Raw genomic sequence first — 13324 nt, 5'->3', positions numbered from 1 at the left:
CAGGTCTTGCAGACTTATCCATTGATTGCCTTCGATTTCCAGGACATCTCGGATATAGAATTAAAAAGACTTTAGGTAAGCCAATTAACTTCTGTGGCGCCTGGGCAACGAATATCCTGTACTGGAGAAGGTCATTGATGTTATTCAAATAGCAGTTTTATTTGAGCTGTGATTAAAGAAATTGGACAAAAGGTCTAAGAATTGTTTATAATGTGTTCCTTTCTGTGTGTACGATTTTGGCCTTTACCATCGGCGCCTGACCATAATTACACATACAAGTGGTCAGGTCATATTATTCTTCCTGGAGATTATGACTTGATTGCACCAACTCTAAAGTGTCCATCTTGCAGATGGTTCCCAGCCAAGTTTTAATCTGAAGTTTCATCTAGCAGCGGTTTATATCAAGCATTTAAAGTGTGGTGGTTATACACATGGAATCTGGGACAATGCTGCCTGGGTTCAAATCCAGACAGCTAATACTCCCCTGATGATTTAAGCTCCCATTTCTACCGTGTTGACTTCAAGCCTAGAGATGGCTCCCCAGCCACCAGTTCAATTTCCAGAGCCCTCTTACTTTGGGTTGGGCTGGGAGCTGGTTACCGCCAGCGGAACCTGAGCAGAGCTAAAGCATGTCACTTCCAGGCTAAGGAGTTCAAGAAGCAGGTGCATCTTCTCCATCCCTTCCCCTGTGTTTCATGGCTGAATGCGAAAGACTCCAAAGCCTGAGGAGCTGATGGGAGGATCCTGGGTTCCTGAATCACTATGTGAAAAAGACTGGTGACAAAGAACCTGCTCCTGGGAGGGTTACATGAACAGGAAGTAAACCTCTATTGTGTTAAGCCTCTGAGGTTTTGGGATATTTTTATTATAGTAGCTAGTATTTCCTGAATTAATAAAACCACTTGCTCATGGTCCAGCCATGGCTAAGTTACCTTATTTATCTGTGCCTCAATTCCCTAACCTGTAAAAAGGGGATGGGGAGGAGATAATATCTACCTGACCCAAAGTAAGTACTCGATAAATGCTGTTGCTATGATTAATAATAAATTATTATTGTTGTTGTTATTGTTCCCACTGATCTTTAGGGAGTAGGAAGGATGAATTATTTTAAATTGGAACATCAGAAAAATGTGTTTGAAAATGTAAGCTGCAGGAAATAATCTATACAAGTGGTCCAGGCTTTGTAAAGTAATAGCTTATTATTTGCAGTTTGGCTGTAGTTAAATTTGTTGGCATACATAAAACACACTCATAAATGCATACATTGGGATTTTTCTTCTCTAACACACATGGATCTATAATCATTATTTTGGCTTTTCATGTTGTGTAGATTTATGTACAGCATAAATATTCATATTTCGTAGCCTCAGATCCCCATGACGTAATCCAGAAAACACCCAGAAATTGGAGTTTTAATTTTTTTTAGATATGCAATATAACCATATTTTTGTTTGTTTGCTCGGTAGACAGATGAATTTCCAAATTTTAAAGCAGTATGTTACACTCCCATGCTAGGACAGAGATAGTTGTATCAACAGCAGGTTTAATAGCTTGCCTCTGACTTAATTTCCCTTGTATAAAACAGCATCCCTTGTATAAAAAATCTAATGCAGCATTAACACTCAGTTTTATCACTATAGAGCTAAAATTTATTAGTGGCATTTGTCCAGTTGACTGTGTGGAACAGTAAAAGCTTATGAGACTTATCAGGATTTTTTTCAAAAAGAGTATAGATAGTAAAACAGGGAGAGAAGAGATATCCATCTTTAATTCAGGACCTCACAATCTGAAAGTAGTAGAAATCTGTCAGAGACCACCCACAGCAGAGCCAGCTGCTCTGAAGAGCAGTCTCTCTGGAACTCTGATTTAGAAGGACATTCCAGACAGCTAACTGGGAACAAGTGCTCCGGGGCCACTGGGGCTGGGGACCCTGATAATTCTTGTGACAGTGCTTTCTTGAGGTGAATATCAGAGAGTACCTTGAGGAGTAATTTAGATCATACCACTCTTTCCCCTGATCCACCCGCCTCCCCTGCCCCTCTAGCTGGAAGTTAGACCCTCTAGTGGTTGAGGAAAACCACTGCCTTGAGTGGTGGTCCATTTCCGTGCTTCTCACCCCATGAAACAACTGCCTCCAGGTGATGTTCCACACTCCTCAAGTGGTCCCCATTTCCTGCAGCCCTGAAGAAGTCAGAGTCCAGCCACTCTCTGCCTCCTCTCTGCTTATTTTTTGGTTGTAATTTGGTGCTCTGTCCTCCTTTCTTTTCTGTCATCCCCAAACAGGGCCTCTAATTCTTGTGCAAATTATCTCTTACTCTGATGACTTTGACAGAGAAAAACTTCATTCTTCAAGAATGTTCCTCAGACTTAACTAGATCTGGAAGAGCACTGCATTAAAAAAATTTTTTTTTGACCTTGGAGACACTTGATTGGAATACCTCTGTGAAACAGAATGATTTGTACAAAATGCTTTTTTCCATTTTCCAGTAGAAAAATACTCTCCTGTGACCTTGAGTTTCATGAATTCAACTAGGTTTGTTGTTATAGTTAAGAAGTGTTTCTAACATCAGCTTAAAGGATTTAGAAATATATTTACTTGGAAACATAATTGCTTTGGAGTGTTGTATTTGAAGTGACACTTCCACATGCAATAATTGAATTGAGAGGAATACTAAGTACATTTATGTCATAATAAGAAAATGACACTGCCTATAAGGAGAGAATCCAGAAATTGTGGATGATTAGTTTTTATTGCAACATCTTTAGTAACATATCTGAAAACTGTCATTCACGCTTTACACAAATAAAGACTTCTAGCATTCAGTTTCTGCCAGAAGGGAACCATCTCCAAAGAGTTACTGTTGAAGAACCCCTAGGCCTTGGGAATGTATTTGAAAAATACCTTTGCCCACAGCAGCATTCAAAGGTAATTCATCTGTTAGGTTTTGCACCTTGGTTGGAAGTTTTTGTCTTGAGGTAAGAGAATTCATTTTTCAGAACTTAAAGGACAAAGTGAAGTGAGTGAAAGTCACTCATTCATGTCCGACTCGGCAACCCCATGGACTGTAACCCAGCAGGCTCCTCTGTCATTGATATTCTCCAGACAAAAACACTGGAGCAGGGAACCATACCCTCCTCCAGGGGATCTTACTGACCAAGGGATCAAACCTGCATCTCCTGCATTGCAGGCAGATTCTTTACTGTCTGAACCACCAGGGAAGCCTGAAAGAAAAAATGTTGGCATTCATTACCACTTCTGCAGTGACCACTGACACTATTTGCGTGCTTTACTCTGTGTCCCTAGCGTCCTGTTGGGGTCTTCACACTCGGCCTCATTTGACCATCCCAAGAACAGCAGGAGGTCTGGTATCCCTCACTCTACTATTCAAGGAAAGGAGGCCGATGGGGGCTAAGCAACTTGTCACATTGCTAGGACTTGCACTTAGTATATCAGAATGGAGAACCCTTGGTCTTAGCCCCACGCCAAATGGCCTCACAAGTGGGGTGCACATTGTTGATTTTCCTCTGACTTGAACCCTGGCCACTGATTCTAAGCCAAGTGAATACTGCCTATCAGGCTCCAAATCAATAACATGCCAGCAAAATCCATGCAGATTCTTTCCCACCCATCCCATAAGACAGAGGAGACAGAACAGGAACTGCATTACTTTCTCCTCACTGGAGGTGATTCTACCTGGTGCTGCCATTGAGATGTGTCCTTGACAAGTTACTTATTGAGTCTCAGTCTCTAATTTGTAAAAGGTGGGCACTTACCTGGATCTCTAACAGTCTGTTTCTTTATAGTTTCTTCTCTTTCTAGTAGGATTCTTTTAGTAGAATAAGTTTCTATATGATAATCTTAAACTTGCACAAAACTAGATGCTGGGTAGGATTTGGTATTATTAACTGTTGGAGTCTTCTCAATATTTATTAAATTCTGGGTTGCTTGGCCTTTAGCCTATAATTTTTTGTACTATACAGGAAAATACTCCTATTATCATTTTATTCCAGTTGAACTAAAATAAAGAATCAACCTTAGCCCAATTCTTAGGAGAGGTACTTTAAACTTGAAAGTATATGTACCTTATATGTCGCTGACCATCATAATACATAGTTATTTAAGCTTCTTGACGCCCTGCATTTAAGGTTATATTTATAAACCAAAAATTTTAATGATGTTGATTTTTAAAATGCTTTTTAAAATTACAGTTTCTAAAAAATATTTAATATGTGTATCTATTTAATATGTATATTTAAACAGTATCTACTTAACATGTGTACCTTTTTAACATGTGTACCTTTTTAACATGTGTGCATGTGTCATTTTAAAATTGCGGAATGACAGAGTAGTATTTAATATTATATCTTCCCACTTACATGCATTTTATTAGAAGAGATTATGGATGGGTGGTGATGACCTTGGTTTCCTAGGTGGTGCAATGGTGGAAAGAATCTGCCTGCTGGTGCAGGAAACACAGGTTTAGTCCCTGAGTTGGGAAATCCCCTGGAGAAGGACATGACAACCCATTCCAGTATTCTTGCCTGGGAAATCCCATAGACAGAGGAGCCTGGCGGGCTACAGTCCACGGGGTTGCAGAGCCGAACATGATTGCGTAACAGAGCATGAGCACAGAGGGACGTGTGAGAAGCTCACGTGCAGTCTAAAGAGACTCTCCCTTCCCACCCTCCCCTGCCCCCCACCCCCGTTCCCAGCATTCATCAAGCGCTGGTCACAGACATCTTGCCTCTATTGGCCAGCTACCTGGTGATCCTTGTGATGGCTCATGGCCATCTCATTATACTAATAGGATACTTTGTAAACTTCATCTCCCCGCAGCCAGGGAATTACATATGTGGCACAGTCATCTTTTCTTCAACCCCTGGACAAGTCATTATTTTACATTCTTTCCCGAGACCCTCTTCCTACCTGTTGACTGTCATGTCACTCTTGTTCCTGGCCAGTTTTTCAGTGTTTACAGATCAGTTTGGATTGCCCACATTTCCTGCTACTCACCCTTCCCTACTCAGGGAGGAATACATGTCTGTGCTTTACAGACTGTTCTGCACTTACTAGAGGATACACAATGCTCTCCCCACATCTGGTGGAAGTGACATACCTGCACGGCAGACAGGTGTGACCCTGGGAGGAGACACACATATAACATCACAGCTCAGACTTTGATTGAAGGAACTCGTGTGACTCTGCTCCAGCTTATTTATTATTTATTGTTAATAAACAGAACAAAAAATTAGCCTTCTCATATCCAAGGGAATATGTATATTTGTCAGTGGCTCCCCATCCCCTCCCCACCACCTACCTGAACGTGTTTTTTTGAAAGTCACTCAGTCGTGTCTGACTCTTTGTGACCCCATGGACTACACAGTCCCTGGAATTCTCCAGGCCAGAGTACTGGAGTGGATAGCCTTATCCCTTCTCCAGGGGATCTTCCCAACCCAGGGATCGAACCTAGGTCTCCCGTATTGCAGGCAGATTCTTTACTATGTGGGAGACCTGGATTCAATCCCTGGGTTGCAGGCAGTTTGTAAATATTTGTTGAATGAATGAAAATAGCAGTAATTTCGGTCTAGGTTCCTTTCTAATATTGGTGTGATCTTTACGTAAATAGTTTGATGACTTTATCTGCTGTTCTGTGCCTACTTCAGAGCTTGAAGGAGTGAGAATTAGACCAAAAATGGAATCTTAAGGCAGGAACATGAGGCATCTTCTGCTTTTACATAACAAGCCCCTTTGAAGGGTTCTGGGCTTAACCTGTGTAGGTTGCTTTCCCAGTAACAGAGTTTACTGGGAAACTGTGACAGGAGTTTTTAGGGGAAGTGCTGGAGGCTTAGGGGTGGGATGAAGAAGAGGCCAGTTTCTCTCAAGTTATAGTCTTTTAGGCAACGTCTCCAGATTCTCACTTGGGGACGAGCAGGTCTTTGCTTTACCGTCTTCTCCCCTGGACTGTCTGTCAACCCTCATCTAGTGATTTAATTATTCTGACTCTAGAAATGTAATTTCGGTTTGTGATGAGAAAATTTGGCCAAGAGACCATGTTCAGATGTTCCAGCTCTTGGCTAATGGTACTCCTGCATCCGTCCTCTGCAAGAGGGTCTTTTTTGCTGATGTGGAGCACACTCAGAGCTCCTCCTCAGTGTTTGGCTGCTATACTAAGTGATTGTGATTGGTCAGAAGCCTCCTTCCTGAAGCCCTTCTCCGGGGGCTGTTCCAGGTGGCTTACTCCTAGATATGCAGTTATCACGTAGGAAAAAAAAAAATGACCCAAAGGTATGAACAACATTAAGTGTTCTGACAGTGAAGTAGTGCTTTTCTCTTCCTGGTGTTTGTGTGAAATGATCTGGCAAAATAGATGCTACAGAAATAATGCATTTCTGTGTCTCCCTTCTCAAATGATAAATGTTCTTGGCTCATCACAACATTTCTTGCCAAATGCTGATTCTGCTAACAGAAGGAATGGAAGCTTCAGATGTTCTCCTGTGACAGAGGGAATAAAAAGTTTCCTGGACTGCCTTCCTTCTGTGTCATGAATGCTCAAAGGTGCTCTTGTGAAGGGCTGTGTTCTGCCTTGACCCTGGCCTTGGCTAAAGGCACACAGGCTGTGTTGCTCAGGTGTCTGCAGCTTCTTCCCCAAGCCAGAGGGAGCCCCAGAGGATGGTCAGAGGTGGCAGAGTGAAGAACATCAGTGTCATCAACCACCTCATTGGAATTTTTCTCCTGCATTAGAAGTTCAGAAAGGCGTTCGTATGAAAATACTACATGTACCAGAATCTTCTATAGCAGAAATTCAAAGAGGGCAAAACAGGAGAACACGGAGATTTAGAGTGGCCTGTTCTATGTGGGCACTGTGCCGCTGTGTCTGGCCATCAGACCTCTTGATGTCTCCCAAGGAGCCCACCTCTCATTCCCTGACTCTTCTTTTCTCCAGTTGTTTCCCAAGTCCTGGTTATCTCAGTTTCCCAATTCCTTGCCAGTTTTATGTTCCTCATTCCCATTCTGCACACTGAGATTTTTCAAAACCATGAATCTGGTCTTGGGTCCCTCCTACCCTTAAATCCTTCAGTGGTTCTGATTGTTGTTTGAATCCATACCCTCAGCCTCCTACCCATGTCAAGACAATGTCCAAACTCTTCATTCTAGCGTACTACCTTTGATGGCCTGGCCCTGCTCACTTCTTTGACCTCGTCTCTCACCAGATTCCCCTGTCCTGGCCATCCATGCACCAGGGAAGTGGAACAGGGGTAGTTCCCTGTGTTCCAGGCAGCCTCTTGTCTTGGATATCCATACCTACTGTTCTGCTCATCCCCTGTTTCATCTCCCCTCTTCTTAGCCTAGTCATCCTTTACGGGTCCAGAAAGTTGGAGTGACTGCCTTGACCACCCCATCAGGGTGGTTATGATGATGTTGTGTCTTCTTTTCTGGTTTAGTCATCAGAACATTCCTGACCATTAGACCATGAGCTTTCTTCAGCTTTGCTTTATTCATCATATTGTGCTTGGTACCCCACCCCTGCCTGGCATACCAGAGACACAAAATAGATGTTTGTGGAAAAATAAATGGAGTTTTGGAGTCAGAGGTCCAATCCAAACTGGCCTGAATCTTTGATCAGGTGGCATAGTGTCTCTTCCACTTTGGTCTTCCCCTCTGCCTTCATTGTGTGTTGACAGAGATGTGCTGGTACTTTCCAGATTCCTTTACCCAGTTGAAAAATAGCTGTTTTTTACACAAAACAAAGTAATTGCCAGAGCAACCCTTGAGGCTATAGAAAATAAAAGTGTTACTGCCGTCACAGCTGTGTGGCTTCAGGTTATTCCTGATACTTTGGAGAATAGGACAATGTGTAGCCAAAACACAACCAAGGAGTAATATATTGGATTGGCCAATAAGTTCGTTGGGGTTTTTCCATAGTATCTTACCAATGAGGTTTTTGGCCAACCCAATATAATGAAGACGGCTTCCCTGGTGGCTCAGTGGTGAAGAATCTACCTGCAGTGTAGGAGACCCAGGAGATGCGGGTCCAGTCCCTGGCTTGTGAAGATTCCCTGGAGGAGGGCATGGCAACTCATTCCAGAAAATCCCATGAACAGAGGAGGCTGGTGGGCTGTAGTCCGTGAAGTCTCACAGAGTCGAACATGACTGATGTGACTGACCACACACACACACAATACAATTAAGGCTTCTGGGCCTCTTTCAAGAGTCAAGAGCTGTGTCTGCTTCTCTGGGGACAGTCTCTAAGCTCATCCCCCAAGTTGAGGGATAGCATCTCCTCCTGTGACATCCAGCCAGCCCTGGCCATGTGGCTTTTGCTCACCTGGAGGAGACTTGTAAACAGCTGCCACCCTTGTTAACTGATGATGTCTCTGGCTTTAGTTATTTGAGTCTCTTGGTTAGCTTAGGCCACTAAAAGCTACCAATCAATGAAACAGGCACTGTGATGGCAGTAAGATGGGCCCTCTGAAACAAGATCACAAGTATTTAGATTATCAGCCCTTCACCCTCTACCTGCTAATTTCAAAAGACCAAGCAGTTTGAAGTCAGACCTCGCTTAGCTTAAAACTCATTCTCTAACCATTTAACTTTCAACAATGACTAAGTCTTTCTTGGCCTCAGTTCCCCATCTGCAACATGGGGATGACACCTGCCCCAGACGGTAGCTGTGAGGATTAGACAAATTGATACATGAAAAGCTCCTGGAGCCGTGCTGGGCTTGTGACACATGGAAGACTAATTTTGCTAACTTCCTTGGGCTCAGCTAATGAAGACATGCTGCTTAACTACACAGATTCTAATTGGGGCTGCATTCCCCTACAGAAATTTGTTAGTAAGTGCCCATCTTCTGTTCTGCATATAAGTATGGCTCGTATACATTCTCTAGTTTCCAAAATAGTATGCTCATGACAGAAATTAGAAAATACAGGTGAGCAGAAAGAAAAATAATTATTTGTAATAGTGCAGCCAGCTGTGAGCATTTGGCATCTGTCCTCACAGTGTTTGTGTGTGTGTGTGTGTGTGTGTGTGTGTATGTATAGGCAGTTTAGTAATTTAAAGCAAAAAGTCACCAATTACTATCTGTAACCAATTGTAACATTCTATATACTAGTTTCCTACATTCTTTTGCACAATTTGGAATTTGCTGTACTGTTGTAGCTTACTCGGTTCAGTTGCCAGAGGTCATATTGCTTGGTTTTATACCGTAGGTACGTTTTTGATGCTTTTGGTGTATATCACCATTCTGAGCTGCTAAGGGTTTGAAGCTGATTAATGACTATCACTTGGTTACTCTCTCTGTTATTCAAAATCTTTGGATTCCAGCAAAGAGTAACGTTTCCTAGAGAGAGGAAGACATTACATTGTTCTGACCTGATTCCAACAGGCATGAGCACATCTTGAAAAGCAGAATGGTTTTGCTTATGGGATTACTTCCCTGGGGTAGTGAGAAAGTAGTATGAGACTTGGCTCATTGGCAGAGAGGACCCATTGCCACATGTCCCGAGGGGAGACAGCTTACGCTGGAAGAGGAATAGAATCAGTGACCTGCTGAGTTCGTCCCAGATCTGAAATCCTTGGCTGGCACAGAGCTTCATGTTGAGCTTAGTTAGCTAGGTCACAAGGCCCAAGGAATCCTGGGACACCAGCAGACCTTCATAAAATCAGTGCTTCCTTTCTACGGAGCAGATTCAGAAGAAGAGAGCATGCAGGAAGGTCTCATTGAGAACTTGGTGGATAGTCAGAGTTGTATAAACTGGTTCCCTTCTAGAAGTCTTTTGGAGGAAAAAAACATGAAAGTGACAGATATGATCAAAATAATGGGACTCGATGTAAAAAACTAAAGATTTAGGTAAAGGCTAATTATGAAATTCATTTTCGTTTTATCTTAACCCTCTAGATCACCTTTAGGCTCAGAATTACAATGGAGATTTATTTCCCTGACTGTAAATATTAGACTGACTTTAGTTTTGTTTTGTTTGACTCACTTCTTGAACTTTGTATTTTGGGTAGTGAATCAACCTTGTGTCTAAGCTGGCTTGGCTCTTGGCTTTTGGAGCACATCTGGCAGGCAGCAGAGAACCCCCAGAATTTTTGGCTCCAAAGATGTCACTGGCTTGCATTTGAACTTAGGGAAAGTTTCTAATGATTGTCATTGAAGTTTTGTTCATACACCGGAGGACACTATTAGCCTGAGCCAGGCGTGGGCTGGCTGGAGTCCCACAGCAGGGGCCAAGCCAGCCAACCCCCCAAGGAGTGGGGAGGTCACCCTTCCAGGAGCATCAGTCAGCTGCATCCTTATTGCATCTTTCTTGTATTGTAGCATTGCAGTTGTGCTGCAACAGGCTTCATCCAGAGAAGCTATGTGAGTGTCTGCTGTGGGCCCGGGGATTGTCCTTAACTCCTGGACCACACAAGCTCTGATGCCAGGAGAGGTGAGGGAGAGGTGAGCACAGAATTCTCTGGGAACCTGGAGGGAAGGTGTAGCCTTCTTGTTTGGGAAATGAGGAGAGCCTTATCGAAGAGCGAGGGAAGGCTAGAAGAAGAAATGATGGTTTTCCAAGGAAGTGAAGGACTCAACACAAATATCTAAGATTTTTATGGACATTTTCAGGGAGCAGGGAGAAGAAAGTCACTTACAACTCACGGTCCATTATAGCAGTGGTCCCCAACCATTTTGGGCACCAGGGACTGGTTGGTAGGAGACCATTTTCCCATGGACCAGTGTGGGGGGATGGTTTCAGGGTGATTCAAGGGCCTTACATTTATTGTGCACTTTATTTCTATTATTATTACATCAGCTCCATCTCACATCATCAGGCATTAGATCCTGGATGTTGGGGACCCCTGTATTATAGGACCATGCAGAGCTCTCAGAGCATGTTTTAAATGATGTAGTAGATCATTTGTAGTAGTAGATCACACACACACTCCTTTCCTTGGGGCAGGGAAAGACTGAAGCTCCTCCTGGTTTACATTTTTGAAGGAGATGGAGAGGACATAGAGAGAAAATAGAAATTTGTATCTTGAGATTATCCTGCATTAAAAAGTTGGTTTATTTTCCATTTCAGAAATTACTCTTAAAGTCTCTATAGTCCAGATTACATGTGGATCCTTATGTTTTCCTTAAGTAGAAACTTGGCAGGGTGAGTAACTGATTCAGGTTTTTCATCCAAAGGAGGGAAAATGTAAGGCCCCCAGTATATTTAGTTCTCTAGACTTTTGATAGCTACATAAATGTGAAGGATTCTTCTTGACATTAACAGTATTTTGAGCTCCATTTGGAAGTTTTTTAAATTAATAAGCAATATTTCTTTTCCGTGGGAACAAAATTAAATGTTTAGTTATATCACACTTTGTGGCCTCAGGACCCCTTTACACACTTAAAAAGTACTGAGGACCCTTAAGAGCTTCTGCTTATGCAAGTTGTATGTATGAATATTTGCCACATTAGAAATTAAAACCAATAATTCATTAATTTAAAAATTAACAAGTTCAAAATAAAAAGACTCATTGCATGTTAACATACATAACATATTTTATTAAAAATAACTTAAAAAAAACAAATTAGAAGAGTGGCATTTTTTTCATTTTTGCATATCTTTTCAAGATTTGGTTTTAGAGAAGACAGGTAGATTTTCTTATTTGCTTTTGTGTTCAATCTACTGTGATTTGTTAAAATCAAGTAAGAAGATACGACTTCATATAAATAATCTGTTGGAAAAAGGGTCTCAGGGACCGTACAGGTGTTCTAGGGTCACTTTGAGAACTGCTGGTTTAGACAGATAAATTTCTGAGTTATTCGGTGGGTTTTGGCTCAGATGGTAAAGAATCTGCCTACAATGCAGGAGACCTGAGTTCTATTCCTGGGTCAGGAAAATTCCCTAGATGAGAAAATGGCAACCCACTGCAATATTCTTGCCTGGAGAATTCCATTGACTTAGGAACCTGGTGGGCTACATACAGTTCATGGGGTTGCAAAGAGTCAGACATAACTGAGCAGCTAACACTTTGCCTTCACTTGAAATGACAAGTTGTCCTTGAGAATTTGAGTATACTGTGGGACAAATTAGTTGCTTATGAACACTCACAAACCATGAAATTAAGGTTATCCTAATACATGTTGCTGTTTTACTGTTGTTTGTGTACATGCTTCTTTTTGCGAGTTCCTTAAGGATATTTAGGAAGTCCTCAGTAGCTGAATTGAATCAAAATACTAAAAATTGACAGCAAGTACTCTCACACTATAAAATGTGTATAAGGTGCTCTACTTTGATTGTGTTAAGGTTATTTTTTTTTTTTTCCTGGATACTAGTTAAGCTTTAAGAGAGCCAGAGCCAATTTTCACATTTCTCTTTAGTTAGTTTAATAATTTTGAAATACAGTCCAATCTCCCCAAATCCAACAGAAATTTTTATTTTTACTTATTCCTTTTAAATAAATGTGCTCTGGCATCATGGGCATTGTGTTTTATGATATCTTGTGTCTTTAATGTTGTCCATCCTCCTTACAGAAATACAAAGAGTATGAGAAGGATGTTGCCATAGAAGAAATTGATGGGCTCCAGCTGGTGAAAAAGCTGGCAAAGAACATGGAAGAGATGTTTCACAAGAAGTCTGAAGCAGTGCGGGTAAGTGTCTCTGGTTTCTGCTCTGTGTTGCCCAAAGACACAAAGGCAACTGGTGTTGATGAACCCAACTCTCAGAAATCAAAAGTTGACTCACCCATATATACATAATTTCTTAAGTCTGGTTAATGAAGATAAGCAGGTGCTAGGGGCACAGTCACCCCTTTTCTGGGGTAAACTAGGGTTTAGGTGCTAGTTTTTGTCTTACGATAGTGTACTTTCAGTGGAAAGTGAAGTCGCTCAGTCGTGTCCGACTCTTTGCGATCCCATGGACTGTAGCCTACCAGGCTCCTCCATCTATGGGATTTTCCAGGCAAGAGAACTGGAGTGGGGTGCCATTTCCTTCTCCAGGGGATCTTCCCGACCCGAGGATCGAACCCTGGTCTCCCGCATTGTAGGCAGATGCTTTACCGTCTGCATTGTAGGCAGATGCTTTACCGTCTGAGCCGCCAGGGAAGTCTACTTTCAGTGGAGGTGTCCCTAATTGTTTGCCAGACAAACAAAGTGCCTAATTGTTTGCCTAATTAATTGCCAAAGTACATTCAAGGGGGTGTTGTGGTTGAACTAAGCAGTTGTAAAAAAAAGTTAATCAGTGTTTACCAAAATATGGAATTGAAAATCTCCATGGAGTAAATGAGTCTAGATGAAGTCTGAAGTTCTTTTTACTATTTTTGGAATATTACTATAATTATAAT

The 13324-nt window shown here is 42.0% G+C and overlaps 1 protein-coding gene across 1 annotated transcript in view; it reads left to right on the top strand.

Moving 5' to 3' along the window:
* The window catches only part of CACNA2D3 (calcium voltage-gated channel auxiliary subunit alpha2delta 3), a 901045-nt gene that overhangs the window by 171695 nt on the left and 716026 nt on the right, over positions 1 to 13324 (top strand). The window contains exon 3 of the mRNA XM_070359574.1: positions 12516 to 12632. Coding sequence (XP_070215675.1) covers positions 12516 to 12632 — 117 coding nt within the window. The remainder of the gene's footprint in view (positions 1 to 12515; positions 12633 to 13324) is intronic.

The sequence above is a fragment of the Bos mutus genome, chromosome 22, assembly GCF_027580195.1.
Source record: "Bos mutus isolate GX-2022 chromosome 22, NWIPB_WYAK_1.1, whole genome shotgun sequence".
Taxonomy (NCBI): domain Eukaryota; kingdom Metazoa; phylum Chordata; class Mammalia; order Artiodactyla; family Bovidae; genus Bos; species Bos mutus.
This window is presented reverse-complemented; position numbering and strand designations above follow the sequence as displayed.